The 22,500-nt window shown below is 45.9% G+C and overlaps 2 protein-coding genes across 3 annotated transcripts in view; both read right to left on the minus strand.

The window, feature by feature from the left end:
• LOC105896826 (echinoderm microtubule-associated protein-like 6) overlaps nucleotides 1-5,092 on the minus strand; it is a 122,469-nt gene extending 117,377 nt beyond the window's left edge. The window contains exon 1 of the mRNA XM_031562298.2: nucleotides 3,676-5,092. Coding sequence (XP_031418158.1) covers nucleotides 3,676-3,872 — 197 coding nt within the window. The 5' untranslated portion in view covers nucleotides 3,873-5,092. The remainder of the gene's footprint in view (nucleotides 1-3,675) is intronic.
• Nucleotides 5,093-8,807: 3,715 nt separating this feature from the next.
• The window catches only part of sptbn1 (spectrin, beta, non-erythrocytic 1), a 97,929-nt gene continuing 84,236 nt past the window's right edge, over nucleotides 8,808-22,500 (minus strand). For both annotated transcript variants that reach the window (XM_031562222.2, XM_031562223.2), the window contains 14 exons: nucleotides 22,378-22,500; nucleotides 21,759-21,889; nucleotides 21,144-21,348; nucleotides 19,743-20,117; nucleotides 19,036-19,280; nucleotides 18,509-18,647; nucleotides 18,112-18,196; nucleotides 16,778-16,974; nucleotides 16,099-16,196; nucleotides 15,789-15,843; nucleotides 13,216-13,430; nucleotides 12,279-12,452; nucleotides 11,936-11,978; nucleotides 8,808-10,792 (listed from right to left, as the gene is read on the minus strand). The exon at nucleotides 22,378-22,500 is cut by the window's right edge and continues 156 nt beyond it. In XM_031562222.2, the coding sequence (XP_031418082.1) occupies nucleotides 10,559-10,792; nucleotides 11,936-11,978; nucleotides 12,279-12,452; nucleotides 13,216-13,430; nucleotides 15,789-15,843; nucleotides 16,099-16,196; nucleotides 16,778-16,974; nucleotides 18,112-18,196; nucleotides 18,509-18,647; nucleotides 19,036-19,280; nucleotides 19,743-20,117; nucleotides 21,144-21,348; nucleotides 21,759-21,889; nucleotides 22,378-22,500 (2,319 nt within the window). In that variant the 3' untranslated portion in view covers nucleotides 8,808-10,558. The remainder of the gene's footprint in view (nucleotides 10,793-11,935; nucleotides 11,979-12,278; nucleotides 12,453-13,215; nucleotides 13,431-15,788; nucleotides 15,844-16,098; nucleotides 16,197-16,777; nucleotides 16,975-18,111; nucleotides 18,197-18,508; nucleotides 18,648-19,035; nucleotides 19,281-19,742; nucleotides 20,118-21,143; nucleotides 21,349-21,758; nucleotides 21,890-22,377) is intronic.

Raw genomic sequence — 22,500 nt, forward strand, 5'->3', positions numbered from 1 at the left:
TGGGTGCGTTCAGCTGTTTGTGAAAAGTCTTACAGTAATCCACAGTAAAATGAAAGCTAACTATTGCCTTCAACATTGCTCTGCAGGTTATGGCTATGAGAGAGAGAGAGAGGAGAGAGAGAGAGAGAGAGAGAGAGAGAGAGAGAAAGAGAAAGAAAGAGAGAGAGAGAGAGAGAAAACCAGAACGGTTTTGAGAGAGAGAGCAAACGGAACTTATGAAATAACGGATTATTACATAGGCTATTAGAGAAAAAGAGAGAGAGAGTGTAAACCAGAACGGTTTTGAGAGAGAGAGAGAGAGAGCGTAAACCAGAACGGTTTTGAGAGGGAGAGAGAGCTAATGGAGCACACTGGTTATGAGAGAACAGAGCTTATTATGCATATATATTTTTATCAGTATGTGCGTTCCCTGGGCATCACACCCATTATCTTGGAGGTGTGATCTCCTTGCCCTACCACTTAAGCCACCGGCCCCATTGGTTCTCTAAGAGTAGGTTTGCTCTCTAAGGGTATTTTCTTTCTCTAAGGGTATGTTTTTTTCTCTAAGGGCTGACAACGCTGTACCATGTTCTGACATGGCGTTGCTGCTGAGATACACACGACTGACTGCACTGGATGGTTTACACTGCGGCCGCTCCCTGACTCTGAGCTGGAGGAGTATCTGACCTCTCATTAACCTCCTGCTGAGGACCAGTGCCACAAGGTATCGCCAGCCACCCATGACAGACAGTGAGAGAGAGGGAGAGGGGACCAAGAGAGAGAGAGAGAGAGAGAGAAGGAGAGGGGACCAAGGGAGAGAGAGAGAGAGAGAGAGAGAGAGAGAGAGAAGGAGAGGGGACCAAGGGAGAGAGAGAGAGAGAGAGAGAGAAGGAGAGGGGACCCAGGGAGAGAGAGAGAGAGAGAGAAGGAGAGGGGACCAAGGGAGAGAGAGGGAGAGAGAGAGAAGGAAAGGGGACCAAGGGAGAGAGAGAGAGAGAGGAGGAGAGGGAACCAAGGGAGAGAGAGAGAGAGAGAGAAGGAGAGGGGACCCAGGGAGAGAGAGAGAGAGAGAAGGAGAGGGGACCAAGGGAGAGAGAGGGAGAGAGAGAGAAGGAAAGGGGACCAAGGGAGAGAGAGAGAGAGAGGAGGAGAGGGAACCAAGGGAGAGAGAGAGAGAGAGAAGGAGAGGGGACCAAGGGAGAGGGAGAGAGAGAGAGAGAGAAGGAGAGGGGACCAAGGGAGAGAGAGAGAGAGAGAAGGAGAGGGGACCCAGGGAGAGGGAGAGAGAGAGAGAGAGAAGGAGAGGGGACCAAGGGAGAGAGAGAGAGAGAGAGAGAGAGAAGGAGAGGGGACCCAGGGAGAGATGAAAAGAGAGAGAGAGAGGGAAAGAGAGAGAGAGAGAGAGAGAGAGGGAAAGGAAGAGAGAGGGAGAGGGAGAGGGAGGGAAAGATCCTACCCCCTATCTGCCCCACTTGTGTGGGAACAGCTTGATGACTTCAGCATAATCAGACCGGACAGTTCTGCTGTGCATGTTGACCCACATGGAACGGCAGAGGAACATAGTCCGAGCACAATAATTGTTGCAACCCACAAGAGAGAGAGAGACATAGATAAAGAGAGAGAGAGAGAGAGAGAGAGAGAGAGAGAGAGAGAGAGAGAGAGAGAGAGAGGAGAAGAGCAACCAAGAGACAAGAATAGCCATACATCCTTCAGGGAACATCAAGCTAGATAAATTAGTGTTACACTGTAACATTTTTAAACAATTCCTAATTAGATGACTCAAAAAAATACTATGAAAAAAAAATGCTGTTGTATTCAAATTGGTTGCAATGTAAATACACGCAAGACGTTAAGAGGTTATTTGAATACCTGCAGGTACTCCAGGACCATGATCAACGCACATATTTGTGAAAATAATTAGCTTTGCTTCTCTTTCAGTCGAGCAGATGACAGTGCATTTAAAACTAGCAACCGGAGTAGGCCGCTCCTAGCCTACGGGTGCACTGTGAGCCAAACACACAAGTGATAATGTCCCATTCATAAATATTTAAAGCATAACTGTGTGTAGGTGTGTCTTTGTGTGTGTGTGTGTGTGTGTGTGTGTGTGTGTGTGTGTGTGTGTGTGTCTCTCTCTCTCTCTCTCTCTCTCTCTCTCTGTGTCTGTGTGCTTGTGTGTGTGTTTGTGTGTGTGTGTGTGTGTGTGTGTGTGTGTGTGTGTGTCTCTCTCTCTCTCTCTCTCTGTGTCTGTATGTGCCTGTGTGTGTGTGTGTGTGTGTGTGTGTGTGTGTGTGTGTGTGTGTGTGTGTTGTGTGTGTGTGTGCGTGTGTAAAGAACATGCTTATAGTGTAGTCCTGTATTGTGTGTGAATGTGTGTGTGTGAGTGAGAGAGCGAGAGAGTGAGAAATCAGAATCAAGAGACCATGTGGTGAGAGAGAAGGGGGGAGAGAGAGAAAGAGAGGGAAGGAGGGAAGGAGAGAAAGAGAGGGCGATTAATCGCTAGTTTTCTCAGCACACTCTGCTGTTCAGCTTCAGGGTGTATTGGAGAGGGGACTGGGTTCTGTCATGGTGACTTAAGCATTTCTCTTGTTTGTTATCTTATCAGTCCATCGCAGACCTTAAGGACACATGCCATGGCATGTTATGGGGGGAAAAAGGAAAAGAAATGTGTACTGTAGGCCTAGAAGATGTTCACACCACACTGCATCTGTTCATGTGAATGCTGGCAGCTCTCACAAACGCCATGTTTCATAACATACAGAAATTCTGCTCAAAGATATGTGCTCTCGCCTGTTAAAAATAACTGCACTAAGATTTTTTTTTTCATTGAAAGGTGAAGTTTTGGGGGGGTGGGGGTCCTTGGCCTGGAACATTTTCATACATGAAGAACCCTGGACAGTTCCCCTTAGGGCTCTTTACAGCCAGGGAAGGGATCCTTTAGGAGAAATAGGCTCTCAGTGAGTCTTGCATTATATTGGTTATAGCCTACATTGAACAGTAAGGCCAAGGCTGATCTTCCAGGGATCTTCACTGATAAGCTGATAGTTCTGCTGATAGCCAAAGGGTTCCATACAGAGCCCCTTATCAAAAGTCAAATCAGTGCGATTTGTATAGCCTATTACACACCATTCTTCGCCTCTACATTATAGAACTTAAAAGTCAAGCAATAATACACAATGAACTTTAACAGACAGAACACCTGTCAGCTATGTGGAACCTCAGGATAACCAAAGAATCAGAGAACTAGCATCGTAACTGTGAGATTAGCATAGTAACTGTGATATGGCACATGGCTGTTGCAATGGATTCAGCTAATGCAGTCTACTCAATCTCTTGAAGCAGAGACGGCTGTCCAAGCCAGCCAGAAAGAGCGTGACGGGCTGAAGGCTTCTGTGCGTGCCACTGACTGCCCAAATAAATGTCACACTGTTTCTGCGTTCATCCGCTGCTGTGCAATGTCACTCTTGCTCCCAAGAAGTTGTAAACCCTCAAAAGAGCTTAACCAACGGACCGCTGAAACATTTACTAACTGTTTGGTTAATTCTAAAAGCATTTACCTCCGTGACAGGTAGAAGACCGCAAGACCACACCACATCGTTTATGATGGGGGGACTACATGAATTACTTCGCTATCTTTGCCTACACTGTGTAGGGTCACCAGAGAACCCCATGTCTATGTTTGTGAGTTAGATTTCCTACCTGATTATGTCATCGTTGTGTCCCAGATAGAACTTCTGTGTGTGTTCCCTGGTGTTGAAGACCACACCGACACCAGCCACGAAGTAGACCATCTCCTTGCCTGCCGTGTAGTACAGGTTGTTGCGGCACTGGTGCCCCCGGTATCCATGGATCCATTCCAAGCGTAGCTGGCAGCGAGGAGCAGTCTTGTCCGTCATGCTTTTTTAAGCGTGACAAGCCAACGGTATTTTATTGAACTATCCCACGGTTCAGTTGCTGCAAAGGCATTAAGAGACTATCGCCGATCCGTGCTCGGCGGAGTCCATCAGCTCTGGGCAGGACCGGACAGCGGCAGTGTAGGGTTGGCGAGGAGGGAATTCCTCTTCTAGCGGAAGCTCCCCCGGCCGACAGATGATGACCGAGCGATATCCTTAGGTGTCCGCAAAATCCCCTCAGAGGTCGGCGTGGGTTCGTCAGTGAAACACCTCATTTGACATTTTGTTAGACACACAGCAAATTTAGTCCATCTTGAAGTGCCACATTGCCTGAATCACTGTTGCTATTCCAATGATGCTGAGAATAGATCTTATCACATTTGTCAACTCGAGTACACAGGTAAACGAAGACCAATGAATATAATAGATCCTTTTTTTTTTAAAGGGAAGGCAATATTAATGTATAGCCAAACATAGACATACATTTGCCCTTTCGCCGGAAGTGGACAGTGGGCTACAACTCCTCGTGTAGGGTACGCTTTAAGACGCAGCGTAAACCTTCCTATAGTGGATGCTCTCAGCAACTGTCTTTACTACTACTGCCTAATACATCCTGATTACACTAATATAGCCTACTCCTCCGCAAAGCTCCGCTATTAGATGCAATATATGGCGAGGCAAGTGTTAGTCACCTTACCAAAGGGCGACTCCGTGGTCGAGGTCAGTGATGTGATGGGAAAAATAGAGTGAACGATTCATACCCTCATACGGATCCGTGAGCTGATATCAGTCTGTGTGGATTTTTCAATGAATCCCTCCGTATGGCAGTTCTGACAAGGGCGATTTTCCATCGGTGCTCGCACACCGAGCACCCCTGAACACTATCGCCTGTCCGTTAACGCCACCGTTATCTGGGTCCGAACCAAATATAACGATCCATTGCTGTCTACGTGACCAGGAGCAGAAAAACCGGCGGCCACCGGTCCCTACGTGTTAAAATAGCACTCGTTCCAAAGCGATAAAAGACAGGGAATCGTTTTCCGTGGATTATCCCAGGAAACGTTTTGGACGTAATGCTTGGAATTTTCACACTGTCTTGGCAGCTATGTTTGCGTAAACCTTTCAAGAATAGAGGCTCTGGTTTTTAGTTTCCTATTCTGTTTGGTTACCACGACGCCTTGTGGTTTGTATCCGAATGTGCTGATACGTAAAAACCCGTAAAGATGACAGAGGCTCACGGTACTGGTAGTTTACACAGCGCCATTAAAGCCATTATTTCGGGAACCCCCTCGTCGTAAAACTACAAGAACCGTCGAACAATGCGTTTGCGCTGTCCTTGGTACTGAATACGTGTGGTAGATGGAACGTGAGTAAAAGAATATCGGGAATTACTACAGGCTACAGCCGCTGGTCAAACACCACTTGATGTAACACAGATATGTCTGTCGTTATTCAAGACAATGACAAATAAAGACGAAAGAGATGTATCTTACATTTATTTAAAAACATTTTTGAGACTAGTCAAAAAGGGGTATGTCTGTCATAGTATAGTGACAGCTACCACTGCACACACGCAGACAGCTATGAGATAATTATTTCAATTATACCAAGAGAACTGTAAACAATATCCAGATACTTTATGGTATTTATTGAGTTTCAAATTTCAAAGTTGATATGATTTAAAGCATAACAGAATGTACTATAACAAAAAGGAATACTTACTTACTCAGGTATTTTATCTACATAACTGCTTCATACCCAGGATTCACATCATCATAGTTCATGTCCACTGGTGTACTGTTACATCTGATATATACTATTCTTTTAGTTTGTAATTATTATGTTAGTTTACCATTTTTCAATATGTAACATATTACACCTAGGGTTAACAGGGTTATTTTGGGTTCCTTAAGCATGCTGCAGTGACTGGGGACACTAGGATGTCTGTTCCTAATGCTTGCATCAGTGGCCTTGGCAGCTTGCAGCTTGGCTTTTCAAAATGAATAGACTAATTCTACTTTTTCATCCAGTTTAAAGCTCTGTATAGTCTAAAGGTTGTAGAACCTTAACAGAATACTGACCTTGAACAGTGAATACAGTAGTCACACTGCGTGACTAGAACTAATGATTCACAGACTGGGAGCTAAATCACACAGACTTTATCCTATTCATCCTGTGCCCCTGTGTGCTTTCGTAAGTTATCAATCCATTTTGCAGATATTAGTGAGTGCATGAGAATAAAATGTGTGTGTGTGTGTGTGTGTGTGTGTGTGTGTTTGTGTGCATGTGTGTGTGAGTGTGTGTGTGTGTGTGTGTGTGTGTGTGTGTGTGTGTGTGTGTGTGTGTGTGTGTGTGTGTGTGTGTGTGTGTGTGTGTGTGTGTGTGGTGGAGACATTTAGCTTAATGGGTTTGAAGGTGAATAATCAATGTCAGGGCTAAGACATGTACATGCAGCTCTACATCATGTACATCATGTGGTACTGCCTGTGCATGCCTACCACACTGTGCCTGTGGGTGCAGCATGTTTCAGTGTGTATGTGCATGTCTATGTTCATTTGTTCTATGTCTGTTTGAATCCAGTGGGAGCTTGCAGGTTGGCTTTTGCAGGTTCCCCTACTGGTACTCCTGGCACCATATGGAAGCACCATATGTGTCAGATTAACCCGTGCATCCATCCCCCCTGAGGAAGTAAGCCCCAACCCCAACCCCAACCCCCAACTTCCAACCCCACCACCACCACCTAACTCCCCACCCACTACAAAAGCACACCTGGGTCAGCCTCCAGTCCTGCCCCAGTGTTCCAGAGATGCAGGGCTTTCCTATTGTGATGTCACAATAAGGGAACCTTGGGGTGGGGGGATTAAATGTGCAGGGGTCGACGACCTCTCCACCAGCAGTCTCCTCCCCCTCTCAGCGCTGGCTTGGGTTACAACCCCCCCCCCCCCCCCCCAACCCCCACCCCTCCCCACATCAGCTGGCTGCTTGTGCGCCGCCCCATCACTTCCTTCCCATCAACCCCTCTGTTCGCCACGCTCGGCCGACTGAAGCGCAGTGGGTCGGGAACTCCAGCTGGAATCAGTCCACGCATTTGGAATGTTTTATTCCAGGCATTTCACCCTTTCTCTCTCTCTCTCTCTCTCTCGTTATCTTCTGTATACTCACACTCATTTAGTCTATCTCTCCCTCCTCTCAAATTGGTAGTTACATACAATTCTTTGCAGCTCTTCAGGGAGGCAGATTTATGACTTCATAACTCCACAGGTCTGTGTTTGCAGCAGTATTGCATCCATACTTGGTTTAATTGCATTAGGTCTCGGGGGGTGTGGCTGGACACCATGACTACAGCAGAGACAAAGCCATATACAAACACACACACTTAACTACATTGTTAGTCTGTGAACATGCCCAAGGCTGCCAAACTCACCAACCACCACCAATTCACATATGTACCCTAGCCTGCTGAAATGTGCAGGTATAGGCTGATACCGTTTGTCAGTTTATCTGAGAAGGCTATGTCCACATATAGGTCTAAGACACAACCTGTCTCTAAGAGTAGCACCCCTCTTGGACCTTTCACAGCACCAGTGGTGCAGGGGATGTTCCAACACACACAGCATTGGAGAGACACACACACCATTGGAGAGACACACGGACACACACACCATTGGAGAGACACACACAGCATTGGAGAGACACACGGACACACACACCATTGGAGAGACACACGGACACACACAGCATTGGAGAGACACACAGACACACACACCATTGGAGAGACACACGGACACACACACCATTGGAGAGACACACACAGCATTGGAGAGACACACACACCATTGGAGAGACACACGGACACACACACCATTGGAGAGACACACACAGCATTGGAGAGACACACACACCATTGGAGAGACACACGGACACACACACCATTGGAGAGACACACACAGCATTGGAGAGACACACGGACACACACACCATTGGAGAGACACACGGACACACACAGCATTGGAGAGACACACAGACACACACACCATTGGAGAGACACACGGACACACACACCATTGGAGAGACACACACACCATTGGAGAGACACACACAGCATTGGAGAGACACACACACCATTGGAGAGACACACGGACACACACACCATTGGAGAGACACACACAGCATTGGAGAGACACACACACCATTGGAGAGACACACAGACACACACACCATTGGAGAGACACACGGACACACACACCATTGGAGAGACACACACAGCATTGGAGAGACACACGGACACACACACCATTGGAGAGACACACGGACACACACAGCATTGGAGAGACACACGGACACACACAGCATTGGAGAGACACACAGACACACACACCATTGGAGAGACACAGGGACACACACACCATTGGAGAGACACACACACCATTGGAGAGACACAGGGACACACAGCATCACCAATGTGTTTAATCCCTTTAAGTGGCCCATTCTCGGTTCACCAGTCTGGTTGCTCCACTTTAATCAGATTAAGGCCGGACTGTGTAATGAAATCAGCCATATTAGGCTTTTTTATACCGCTGGGGATACACGGACCCATCAGCCCACCAGACTCAGACCCTTCTGCCTGCGTTAGTGTTAGCTTTTGCTTATTTTTGTTATTTCCACAGGGGAGATCATTTATGTATTCATTATTTTCTTTTCGTGAGCACATATTTAATAATCATGAAATGTTGCAACTTTAACAAAACTTAAATAAAATGAGTAAATTGCTGATTTAATTTCAGTTTTATTAAAGTTGCTTAGCTTTCTCCCAGTGCTCTTTGTCAGGGACTTGAAAAGAAATTAGACTTGACAGTATGTTCCTACACGCACACACACACTCATACAGAAACACACACACACACACTCACAGAGAATAATGAAAACAGACACATTTGATTGATTGTAATGTTTAAAAGCATTTTAATGACATCGCACATATTTACCAGAGAAAGAGGGGGGTAGAGGTGTACAGGTGCAGTTTCATACATCTGAAAGGTCCAGGGCCAGAGTATACATACACACACCCAGTGGTATACATACACACACCCAGTGGCCCTGGACGTTTTGCAAAGGAGACCATTCCTATTATGTCTTTTATTTATTTGTTTATTTGTTTATTTGTTTATTTTTTATTAGTTTTCTGATTGTGCAGTAAAGATGAAAATTCATTCATTTTTTTTTTCTCAGTACAATAGATACAGTGACGGAAGAAATGCACACTATGTATTAAAAGAGCAGAATAATGTAGCAAAAAAAAAAATACAAATAAAAAAATGAATGCACAGTGCTGAAGCCGACAAGCAAGCAACCGTATTTTTTAAGTTTTATTTCTCCCCACTTTTTTGTTTCTTTTGAAGTATTATTACATTTTTAATTCCCAGTAAATGCTTTTCTCCCCACCCACCCAACTAACAGCGATGCTTTTTTTTTAAAGTGTTTATAATACAGCTAGCTTTTTTATACTCTGTACTAGGCTTATTTGAAACATATATTATGATGCAACTTAAGAGGAATGACAGTCAACAAACATATAAACAATATGGGAAAAGCAAAAAGGAAAAATTTAAATGTAATATATATATATATTTAAAAAATTAGTAGGGTTACAAGTTCCCTCTATTGAACATTCTGGACAGACTGAGATCATGTCAAATAAGTCTTGCCACCTTTCACAACCTGAACCGAGATTATGCCTCTGAATTGGAGCGAATTGTGAATTGAAACTTTGTTCTAATCAGTGATAATCTGCTATGTTTAATCTCTGCTTAGAGTGACTAGCTGAAAGACTATTTGTGAAGAATTCATAGTAGCTCTACTTGTAAAATGGAAACTGAGCTTTGGGCCTGCTTTGACTGGAATTTGTGAATAGCATTCCTGCTGCTCTCAAGGAATCAGGTGTATAGAATTCTACAGACTTCTATAGAATACCAGTCTGTTTCTTCAAGAGCGATTAGAGAACGCCAACCACCTCTGCTGAGACAGCCTCACAAAATTGAGGAAATGTTAAAAACATCAAGACCCCTTTGGTGATAGACAATTACAAAAAAGAAAAGGAAAAAAAAGGTATCAATAAAATTGATCAAAAAAATAACATTGAAATTCAAGATAATAATACTAACAGTAATACAAATAAAAAAAACAATCTGGTCCTTAAAACATTTGTCGTAAAGATGGGGGGGTTCCCAAAACACCTCACTCCCAACAGCTCAAATGTTTTTGTTTTGTTGTTTCTTCACTTCATTTTATTTCTCCTTCACATTTTTATTTGTTTACTTGTTTCCTGTTTTTTGTTTGTTTGTTTGTGTTTATTTGTTGTTGTGAGCAGATTTTGAATCCAATTTTGGAAACCCTTAGGCACAGAGAGTGGTGTATTGGTTCTCGAGCTTGCATGCTGGGACATCACTGCTGTGGACACACACAAGCATTAGAAAAAGAACAAACGAAATCAAGAAAAAAAACGAATTGAAAAAAGAGGAGAGGGGAATAGGGGAAAGGAGTGTGTGTGTGTGTGTGGAAGAGTGGGGTAGGGGGGAGGGGGGAGGATTAGAATGTCTGTTTTGACTGGAGAAGAAAAGTCAGAGACCAAGAAAGAAGAGGCAGAGAGAAAGAGAGAAAGATAAAGAGAGAGAGAGAGAGATAGACAGTCTCTACTGTTTCTTCTTGCTGAAGAGGCTGAAGCGTTTTTCTTTGTCCTTCTCCTTGTCTTTTTCTCGCTTGCCCGGGCTCGACTCCGTTGTCAGGGTTACGGTCGCCGGCAGTGTGTGAGCGCGGCTGGATGCCGGGGTGCTCTGGTTGCTGGGCGTGAGCTCCGACTTGGTCTCGGAGGAGGCGGAGCCCATGTTGGCAATCTGGATGGCCTGGATCCATGTGTTCATCTCCTCCTACGAGAGAAAGGTCAAAGGTCAAGAAGGACTCACAGGGACTCACAGAGAAAGAGTGAACTTAAAACACTGTGCTATGATTTTCCACCACTCCCCCCTTTGAGCTGAGGTTCTGCTCAAGGTTTCTTCCTGTTAAAAAGAAAGTGTGTCCTTGCCCCAGTCACCTTAGTGCTTACTCTCTAGGCCCTAGAGTCTAGGGGGTTCAGACTCTGGGTAAAGCACGTCGAGACTATTTCAATTGTTATTGGCGCTATATGAATACAATTGTATTGAATCGAATGGAATACTCGGAATGGATTTCACCCTCTGCTCTGATGGTAACTTGAGAAGGAGCCCACGCTAAACACGGTGGACTGCCGAATAAGTCCACACCAGCGACCCTGACCATGATTAAAACACTTGACCAGCGCAGACCAGCAGTGTCACACCCAGCAGCGCCATCCGCTCCCCAGTGCTCAGTGCTTACACATCTATGCCATAGATTCAGGGTTCTCTCTAGACTGTAGTAGTTGTCAGGTGCAGAGGAGGTGTATACTGAGGGGCGGGGAAATGAAATACATTTCCCAGTGAGTGATCTCTCCCTCCTCCACCCCCGCTATGGCGGGGCTAATTAATTAGGTCCGCTGTGTTCCATCTGGCCGCTGGACGGGAGAGGCTAGCGAGGGGCTGCCCTCGGAGGCCCACTCAGCGAAACCAGGGGCAGATTTATGAGTCTGCATTGCAGAAGTGTGAGGTCATGTCTGACTGGGGCCGAGAGGCTGCACTGCAGGTTGCGGCCACAAGGGGGTGCAGTGGAGTAGCTAGTGAGTGATAAGCCACTGGCAGCTGGCAGAGTGGCTGTGCAGTCAGGATTTTATCAATGACAGAGGGGTCGTATTGATGTATTTTCCATTTATTGATTAATATCTTTGCTTGCTGTTTATTTATTCAGTATTTGTTTGTGTGTTGTAACCACATTTAAGGAAATCTGCAAGTGATACGTGTGCAGAGGTAGCATCTGCAGGGGACCTAGCCCTGGTATGCCGTATGAGGGCCAAACCCAAGCCTGTGTGTCAGCTGCCATTTTTCTGGTATGTTCTATTTCAGTCCAAGTGTGACGCAATGAAAAAAAGAGGAGTTAGAGGTAGAAGGACAGTGACTTACATCGTCTTTGGCTTGGAAGAGATACTCGTTACCATCCGTAACCCTGCAAACAAGAGAGGAGAGCTTTCTGTTAGGAGAACTCTAACCTTTACTAAGCATTCCACAGAGACGTTCAACACCGTACATATTTGACTAAGCAAACCTAAGTGAATCTAAGTTTAAGAGCTTCACAAAACCTGAGGCACATCAAAAAGTTACCTTAACCTCTCAGATCTGGACATCCTTGATAACCTATGCCTGTCTATGATTGTCAGAAAGTGTCAGATCTTTAGCAACCTCATAAAGAGCATACCAGAAGGACATCCTTTAGTTAGCCTAGCGTGGCCAGTGTGTCTGGGCTTACTTGAGTTTGAAGACGTGCTTCTTCTTCTTGTAGTCGGTGGCCACCTCGCACACTGCCTCCCTCAGGCTGACGGGGATCTCGTTGTGGTATGGGATGCCCTGGCCTGCATTCTTGTTGTCCTTGTAGAAGCCCATCTCCTGGTTGTTGATCACGCAGTACACGTTATGCCAAGACCTGAGGCACGGAGAGACAAGGATGAGGCGAAGCGGAAATCAGATTCACGGCTCAGAAATCCTGACATTGACAAACAACTAGCCTTCATTTAAACGTGTTATTCCTATGAGGTGTACATCCCATCTTTTGTAATTGGAGGCTTTAAGTCTATTAGGGACAAGGGGGGGGGGTTATGATATTATAATATTGTGCTCTAGGGAGCATGGTAATATTATAAACCAATCTAGTATAATGTAAACGTTAAAAAGGATTCCCTTCCAAGACCCGACTACAGCTGAGCAGCAGTGTGCATAAAGACCTGCTGTGGCTGTATTGCTTTCCTTCCAACCGATAAAAAACAATACATCTGCAATCCCATGGGTTTAACCTTGTAAAATGATTCACTGATTTGTTTGAGGATGAACCCACCCACCACCAGGGTAGCTGTATAGCTTTTCACTCAAGCAATACCAACAAGATAAAAGACTGCAGACTGCATCTTGGTTTCAAATCTAAAAATAATAACAGTCAACTAAACATAAGCTACTTAAATTCCTTAGTAATACAATTCTCCCTGGTGTACTGCAACCACACTTTCAATACTCCTAGAAACAATTTGTACAAGCTAGAAACTACTCGAAACACTATGTAGAAGCTTCTAGAAACACTTAATGTGATTTTCTTCACTATTAGTAATGAGACACATTGACTATAGCATATACTTATTAACTGTAAATCTTAAATCCTGGTCCCTTCAACTAGCTGTGCTAATGAGCCGCCGTACCTGTTGGAGGCCTTCTTGTTCTGGCCTTCCCACTCATGCTTGCGGTGCAGGAAGCCCTCCAGCTGGGCGGCGGGCGAGTCCTGGCCTTTAGCCGGCAGGGTGGAGGCCTGGCTGCCCTTGCCCCGCCTGCCAGAGGTGGGCGACGGGAGGGGACTGGGCTCCTTGGAGCTCCGCTCAGCCACGCCGTTCACTATCTCTCCTCCGTCCACTCCGTCCTGCCGGAGCAAAAGAGAGGAGAGGAGGAGAGGAGAGGAGAGGAGAGGAGAGCAGGAGGGAGGTAGAGAAGGAGAGATAGAGAGGGTGGAGGAGAAAAGGAAGGAGAGAGTGATAGAGGGATACATAACAGACAAGAGATGGGAGGGATGAAGAGTGAAAGAGAGAAAGAGATAGAATGGAAATATCGGTGTTAATCTCTTGTTGACACAAACTGTTGAAAGCATAAAGATCACTCATATTCACACAAGCTAGACACTGTTTGTATGCAGTGGTTTTCTATGTAAATAATCTTAACACTGACATAAAAATAAAAGGTCATGACATCATAAAAGGTCATGAGTGTGGAAGTAAGGATACTTATGCTGTGTTTGACATGTCTGTCAGGTACAGGAGCAGCCAAATGCCAAATCCTTCAAATGTTAAATCTGTTCCCAACTTAAAGTGGTCCCCTTCAAATCTTAATCAAAATATGATGTAAAAACACAGCAAAAGTATGTTTTTATGTTTTTGACCATCCTTGTAGCTGGCTAAACAAATAGCACCCCCAAACAACTGAGATCAATCCATGCAATTATATAAAAGCAAAATAGAACTCCAAGCACTTGCTTCAGAACACGGAAAGAATAAGCCAGACAGGAAGAGATGTAGAAAGCCAGCCACCATAAGACACACACATAGACACAAATCAAAACAGATGATTTTGGAAAAAGTCTTAGGGGAACCACACAAGAGTTTACTCCACTCCACACTGGGTACTTTACCCTCCCGATAATCACCGTAAGGGGCCATCCAGAACTTAGTTCCTCCTTTCAGGCCTTTGGCAAGCATAGCCTTGGCTATTGAGGAGATGGGACAGAAGCCAACTGCTACCCAAATAGACACTATAGCCTACATAATCTCACGACTAATTAACATGGAAGCACCCTTTGACCTAATCCTAGCCCTAAACCCACCATTACATTAAAAGTCAAAGAGTTTCCTGACGTCAACTGCATTTTGAATTCTGATTTTGCATTCATAGTCACTGAGCTGCTTGGTGTAGCATTACAAAAGATCTAGAACTGTGGCACGGGGAGTGTAGAATTCTAGAATTCTAGAGTCTAGAATTACCTCAGGGATTTTAGAATAGCCAAAAGGAGACACAGAGGTTTATCTTACTGTCTGTAGTCTGGAGAGGATAGATTGAACTGTTATGTCTACAAATGCCTCAAAGAGGGATTTTGTTAAGTTAATTGATTGAAAGGTACCTGCTTAATTTACAAACAATCAACAAATCATCACAGGCAACAAACAATGGACACAAACAAACACTTGACACAAAAGACAAACCGTGAGTTCATTTTCTTAAATGCAAGTTAGTGCATGGAACAAAGACTTAGATGATTTAGACATTTATTATTGTGTTAGTGAAATGGGAGTGGGTGCTAAAATCACAACAGCAGGCAATGGCTTGGGTTGGTGAAATTAATGATTCGCCAACAAACAAAAACAAAAATATAAAAACTAAACAAAATCAATGACAAAGTGACATTAACTGAGACAACATGTTATTACCAAACTCTCTCCAATGCCAGTGGTATAAATGAAACCATAACACCAGAACTAATGCCATGTCATGTCATTGCTATGTGCCTGCAAGGCCAAAAAGCTGTAATGAAAGTCCGTGAGCTCAGAATGAGGATATGTTTCCCTAGTTCAGCTTGTGTTACTACTCGGCATGCTCACTGCAGACACACACGTGGGCACTGCTAAACTCCCAACTCCAAGTCTTCATTTCAGATGTTCTACTTCACATCATTTTACTTAAAATTATTTCTATAAACATATCTCTCTGATACTGATTATTAATCGTGTGCTGGTTATTCAATGAAAATACTGAAGGATTTCAGCCTTTGGTCAAACACAACATCTGACACTAACCAAATCTGCCCTCAATATTTTACACAACAGACCTCACATTTCTACTATTCAAACTTCAACTTTACAACATCTGAAACTGTCTGGCAGACTTAGCCCAATCATATCAAATCAGAGAATTGTGGGACAAAGAGTCCACCAAAATGACCACAAACACACTACAAACTGTACATAATGCAAAACTATACAAATGCAAACCCCTCAGAACACAAAGAATTGTGGGACATGTAGTCCACACAAGTCCTCTGTAATATACTGCAGTGCTTGGCCACCAGACAAAAAAAAACAAAAGTGACTTGGCATCTACAGGTATAACATTTCTGTGCAGTCTATGTATCGGCCACAGTGGGAGGCTTTGCCTCTGGGCTGGGCTTATCCTGGCCAGTACACAGGCCCTGCAGGGCAGAGTAGTTTGGGTAAGCACATGAACGGTAACTAACCCTTGGTGAATCCTGATCCGATGGCAGTCCGTTCTGAGTTACTTGCTCTCCTTCCCTGTGGAGAGAGAGAGAGAGAGAGAGAGAGGAAAGAGAGAAAAGAGAGAGACAGAAAAAGAGAGCAGATGATTAGCTATGCCACTGAACGCCTGTTAAACTAGAGCAGAGGTAAGAAACACTATCAATTAGGTATCCGTTCCACAGTTTGCAACAATCTGAGACTACCGGGACTGAATCTGAGTGGACAGTAGGTGCATTTCCACCGTCTCACTAAGCCTAATGGCTTCTCTCTCTCTCTCTTTCTCGAACCTACCTCTGCGTCTCTCCGTCCTGAACCACTGGCTCGGGCGTCGGGGGTTTTCTCCTTCTCTCTTCCTCCTCTTGCTGTCTTCTCACTTCCAGTAATTCCAGCTGCAGCAGGACAGAGAAACAAGCGACGGTCACTCGACAGCGAAAGACACACGCGGGGGTCTTTGACACCCTCACGGCCATATGCACACCGCTAAACCCCCCAGCCCGCGGCTCTATGGAGTTAGCGGCCCGGTCAGGTAGCTAACGAGGAAGCCAGTGTGGTGTGTGGGAGTTTGAACAGGATGTGTGGTCGTGTGAGTTCTGTTTCTATGGCGACGACCACACCTTGAGTGGGAAAGGGGAGCAGGAACTGAAACGCATGCTGCAGGCTCTTACACCCACACGCTTGCAAGGACATACACACTCACTCAGGCATACACTGTCACGTGCAAACACACATCCTCTTCACAAATATTACTTATGACTCACACATACAGTCAACATACAATCCTCTTCCTGCCCCCCCTTCCCCCCTTCCCCCCACACACACAAACACACACTTCGAAAACTAAGAGACTCTATAGTCTCCCATGCAGCAATTTGTGACGCATTTCAGCCAACTCATCACCAACCACCACCACCAATGAACTATGAACTATGAACTATGACCCCGCCCCCCCTCACCCCTCAACCCCACCCACCGTCGTCAGTCTCTCGAGCGCGGAGAAGCGCTCCTCCCAGGTGGCGGCAGACTTCTCGAAGGCCTCGTGGCGCTTGATGAGCTTCTCCACGTCGTCCACGCTCTGGCCCATCTCACGACCGCCAAGGTACGGCTCCTGGCCCAGCAGCCAGGCCTCAGCCACCCCCGCGTCACGGGAGAACTGGTGCACCTCCAAAACTGGGGGTGGGGGGGGGATCACAGTCGGAAGGGGTGGGAAGGAGAGACAAAAGAAAACAGAATCAGAATCCAAACCAGAATCAGAAATGGGTTTCCCATACAAGTAGGGAAACTGCCTAAAGTAATTTTCACCATGGGTGTCAGTTTTGTAATAAGGTTCTTTTTGGTTCCTTTTTTACAGGCATAAGAAGTGCAGCTGCACTTTTGGTTTTACTATGTAAGGAAGTAGTTGATTCAAACCTTTTCAAACACCCTGAACAATAACCTATAATAATAATAATAATAATAATGCATTTTATTTGTAGCGCACTCTTCATTCAAAAGAATCGCAAAGTGCCACAGAGCCAGTACATAGTAAAACATAGTTCAAACATAGTTAAAACAAACAAACTTAAAACAAACATAGTTAAAACAATAGCATAACCTATGATGATACTGAAAAGCTATGGATGATTCCTATGGATGGTATCCAGGCAACAGTTACTGCAGTACAGTACAGGACAAACTGGTGAGATTGGAGGCTGAATGTTTAAGCTGGTAGTCTGAGTTTGCGTTTCGTTTCCTACTTGACACTAACAACCACGACATTTATACTTACTTACAGCGACGACATCCAAAAAAAATAAAAAATAATAATAAGTTAGAGGGGAGGTTATCTCCCTTTAAGCACGTTCCAAAAATCTGCGACTGTGACCAGATTGGAATTTAGAATACTTAAGGTAGAGTGTGAGCACCAGTGTAAGACTGGAGAGCCAATCACACGCTGAGGGGTTACACCGGGGTTAGTGGGGGACTCCTCATGCATGAACCAATGACAAGAGACAAAGCTTTAGGCAGACGGGGAGAGAACAAAAAACAACGGAGTGGTTACAGTGCCAATCCTCTTCCCAAGGCACTACGAGCCATTTGGATTCACACATTTAGCAGATGCTAAATTATCCAATATGGCAGCACAGTGTAGATATACATTATATCAATATGTGCGCTCGTGGGTATGAATAAAGAACATGACCTTGGTTTTAACAGCACTCTACCCCATTAATGTACAGGAACCTATCAAAGGCCTTCTGGGATTGGATAAAAGCATTCCGCTGTACCAGGTACTGTTTGATGGAATCGACCAATAGGGTTACTTACTCAGTCTTAGCCACTCCCATCTGTCCTCCCATTTGTCAATCATGTCTTTCCTCTTGTCTGTCAACTGTAGCAACTTTTCTTTAATCTGTGGGGTTTAGCAAAACAGACAAACACAGTGTGAACACAACAAACTGCATAGTTTACCCTCAGACAAACAGCACCAATTGTGGCAATTCTTCCTAAAAGGCCTGAAATTTTGTATTGAGGAAAACCCTCAAATACGTCTGATTACTTTGAAATGTTAGTCGGAAGTGCTAACAGCAGATTTTTTCTAAACAAACACCTTCAAATTAAACTCTGTTCGAAATGTATTTTCGTAGGAGTTGTGACATGGCAAAATAAGAAGGGTTGATGTATGCCATCTCCCTTGTGTGCACAGGCTGGCACAGGTACCCACCTCTTCTGATGCGTAGTGCTTTCGTGCCAGCAGGGACTTGCCCATCTCAATGCAGGCGGTGAAGCTGTCGTTGCGGGCGTCGATCTCGGCCTTGATGCCCTGGTGGTTGTTCATCAGGAGCTCCACAGAGGAGACATCCCTAGGAAAGAGAGAGAGAGTAACAGTGAGCTGAGGGGGTTTCTGGGTAATGTAGTTCTACACCACTGATAATGTATCCACTATGGGGTGGTGTTTTTAAAGTGGATTGATTTAGCAAATCTTTTGTTTCAGTCATGCAGACTTCATTTTCCAAAGGCCTGGATATTTGTTATTCATCTACTCATGTACACACACACAACCGCTAAATCAGGAGCCGCTCCACAAAACGCAACACACACACACACACACAAATTTACAGAAGTTCAAATCCTGATTCTGCACCACAAAGGTCTAAACACATCACCTCTCATATTCTAACACACACATATCCATTTTCCTCTCAACCCCCCGTCCCCGTCCCCCGTCCCCCTGCCTGTCCCTTTCCTCACCTGGGCTTCTCCTGGGCCTCGATGAGGCGGATGACGTCCTCCATCCACAGCATGAGGTCGCGCACCATGCTTATGAAGCGGAACTTGTCGCCGGTGTCGAGCAGGCGCACGCGCCGCCCGTCACAGGCTTCCAGAAGGCTCCGCCACGCCTCCAGCACCTCGCCCTCGCGCCGCTGGATGTCGTCGGCCTTGTCGCCGGCGTAGGCCGACTGCAGACGCGCCGCGTCCTCCTGAAGCTGCTTCACCTGCGGGCGGGGAGAGAGAAGAGAACTTGTCTTCACGATGCTCAAGGTGACAAAACATAGTAAGACAGGCAGGTTTTTAGTTACACTAAATCACTCGTGCTATTGGTTGGTGACTTCCCACAGTCACTGGTTAGGGTAAGAATAGGAACTGGATACAAACCCAGGTTTGGGTAAGGGAAGGGGTTGGGGGGAGACAGTTTATGTCACACACATGTTCTCCAATGACATTTGTGTGTGTGTGTCTATGTCTTTACGTCTGTGTGTGTGTATGTCTTTACATGTGGGTGTGTGTGTGTATGTCTTCACATGTGTGTGTGTGTGTGTGTGTGTGTGTGTGTGTTTGTCTATGTCTTTACGTCTGTGTGTGTGTATGTCTTCACATGTGTGTGTGTGTGTGTGTGTGTGTGTGTGTGTGTGTGTGTGTGTGTGTGTGTGTGTGTGTACTGTATGTTAAGCTCATACCTGCGTGCCCAGGGCCTGGATGTCGTGCTCGAAGGCCGTGTGCATGCGCTGCAGCGTGTCCACGGTGTTCTGGTCGCGGCCCAGCTCCTCGGGCAGGCGCTTGTGCTTGTCCAGCACGCGGCCCAGGATCTCCTTGGCGTCGTGGTAGAACTTGTGCAGCTCGTACGAGGCGGCCAGGATCTGCGTGCGCGTGTCGATCAGCTCCAGCAGGTCCGCCCACGCCTCGTTCAGCCCGTCCTTCCACTCCGCCACCGTGGCGGCGTCGGTGTGCCCCGCGTTGATCAGCTCGTCCGCCATGCGGTTGACGCTGTCCACGCGCTCCTGCCCGATGGTGCCCGTGTCGCGGGCGAACTCCCGGAAGCGCTCCTGCAACATCTGTGGGTGGTGGTGGGGGGGGGGGGGGGGCAAAGAATGGGAGGATGGAGAGGGAGGAAAAGCAGGAGAAGAAACATGAAGAGGGGAGAAAGAATAAGACGAAGACGGAGAGAAAGAAGAAGAGAATAGATAGGCAAAGTGAAAAGGATGAGAGAGGAGAGGAACAGCGGGTCACGTTGAGGAAACACAGATGGAGGAAGAGAGCGGAGCAATAGGAGAGAGTGGGTAAAACAGACAGAATGAGAGGAAGGAGGAAGAATGAGAGAAATGGAAAAAGGGAGTGGAGGAGGAAAGAAATAGAAATGTCATTATGTGATAATATCTCAAACATTATCTCTCTCTAATACAATATGGCATGATGAGTCATTTTTAAATCAGTCATAACAGTTCTGCACATCTCGCACTCAGTAACACACACACACACACACACACACACACACACACACACACACACAAGACTGTTCTCTGGCATATACTGTAGCTCCAGTATGAAAACTTAGAAAAACTGCTAGCGTGCAAGCATGAGTCCTTTCTCCTCAAGGACAGCTTATTGACTGATGGCAACTTCATGAATCAGAACTGGATTCAATTTTCTAAATGGCTGTAAGTGCTCAGACTCATTTCCTTAACGAGCAGTAAGGAGGTGAGTGATCCAGCAATAAATCAAATCAGTCCTTTAATTATTTAAACTGTGTGTGTGTGTGTCTGCGTGTGTGTGTGTGTGCGTATACATGCACAAAAATGAATATGATGAATATTTAAGTACTTACTATAAGTACTCCTGTGTGAATGTGTGTGTGTGTGTGTGCAGCAGACTACTCATAGTCTGATTAGGTCAAGCAAATATGAGGCATGCGTGCCTGTGTGTGTGCCACCTCAACTGTGAGGTGTGTGTATGTGTGTATGCGAACTGAACTGTGAGGCGTGTGTGTGTGTGTGTGTGTGTGTGTGTGTGTGTGTGTGTGTGTGTGTGTGTGTGTGTGTATGTGTGTGTGTGTGTGTCTGTAAGTTGAACAGTCTCCTCACCGTCACATGCTCATAGTCCTGTCCCAGCTCGTGCGACCCGGCCACCACCTCCCTCTCTGCGATCCACTGCTCCAGATCGTCCACCTCACGGTTGAGCTGGAACAAACGGAACCTCTCGTCCAACTTCCCCCTCCTTTCCTCTGACAAGTCTTTCAATCCCGCGTACAACTTATCCACCTGCGACTGACGCATACCTATCCTCTCACTTAGGGGAGAAAGGAACGAGGGAGGAAGGAAGGAAAGGAAGGCATAAGGAAAAGGAAAGAGAGAAAGTGGGGCAAAGAAAGAGGAAGAAGAGGAAGAAGAGGAGATACAGGGTTAAAAGGAAGACGGAAGACAGCAGTACATTCACATTCTGCCAGTCTCTTTCTCTGTGAACGTAAACCTTCATGCCATCACTGATACACGCCCACACACACACACAAACAAATAAACAAACACACACACAAATAGATTTCACAACATTTTTTGTGAAAATCCAAGTGAAGATGGCACTAGTGATGATAGTAAATATGACACGCACACACAGGCACACACAGGCACACACACACACACACACACACACACACACACACACACACACACACACACACACACACACACACACACACACACCTTTCTGGGTGTCCTGCTGCCGTCAGTCCCCTGCTGGTCTTGGACAGCTGGTGGACGGCCTCTGCGTAGTCCTCCACCGCCTGCTCCAGAATCTGGTGCTTCTTCAGCATGGCCACCGAACACTGCTCGTCCTGAGAGGCACAGACGGGACACACAGGCTCACACCCACACCACCCAACACTACACCACTTCACACCATCTATGACCAGACCACCACTGGAGCATAACTACTCCATTGATTTAGGGGTGATATACAAGACAGGTAATGGTCATATATATCACTTTAACCCAGGGAGCGCAGTCTCTCTCTTGCTCTCTCGCTCCCTCCCTCCCTCTCCACACACACACGGACCAAGACGGGGAATGGTCATATACAGTACATCACTTTAACCCAGGCAGTGGAGTTTCTCTCTTGCTCTCTCGCTCCCTTCCTCCCCCAATTATATCTCCTCATCTCCCTATCTGGCTACTGTCTTTTTTGTCATTTCTCTTTCTTGTCACACAGAAAACCTTAGCCTTCTCCTCTGACATCATGTTTAGCTCCTGTCCACTCATTCCAACCTCTCCTTCTGCCTCTCTGCCCCCCCCCCCCCCTCCACACACACACACACACACACACCTTAGCCTTCTCCTCCGACATCATGTACAGCTCCTGCTCGCTCATCCAGGCCTCGGCCTCTGCGGCGTCGAAGTAGTACTGCTGGGCCTTGTGAGCCTCCTCCAGGCGGCCGTGCCTCTTCTC

Source organism: Clupea harengus, chromosome 24 (genome assembly GCF_900700415.2).
Source record: "Clupea harengus chromosome 24, Ch_v2.0.2, whole genome shotgun sequence".
Lineage (NCBI taxonomy): Eukaryota > Metazoa > Chordata > Actinopteri > Clupeiformes > Clupeidae > Clupea > Clupea harengus.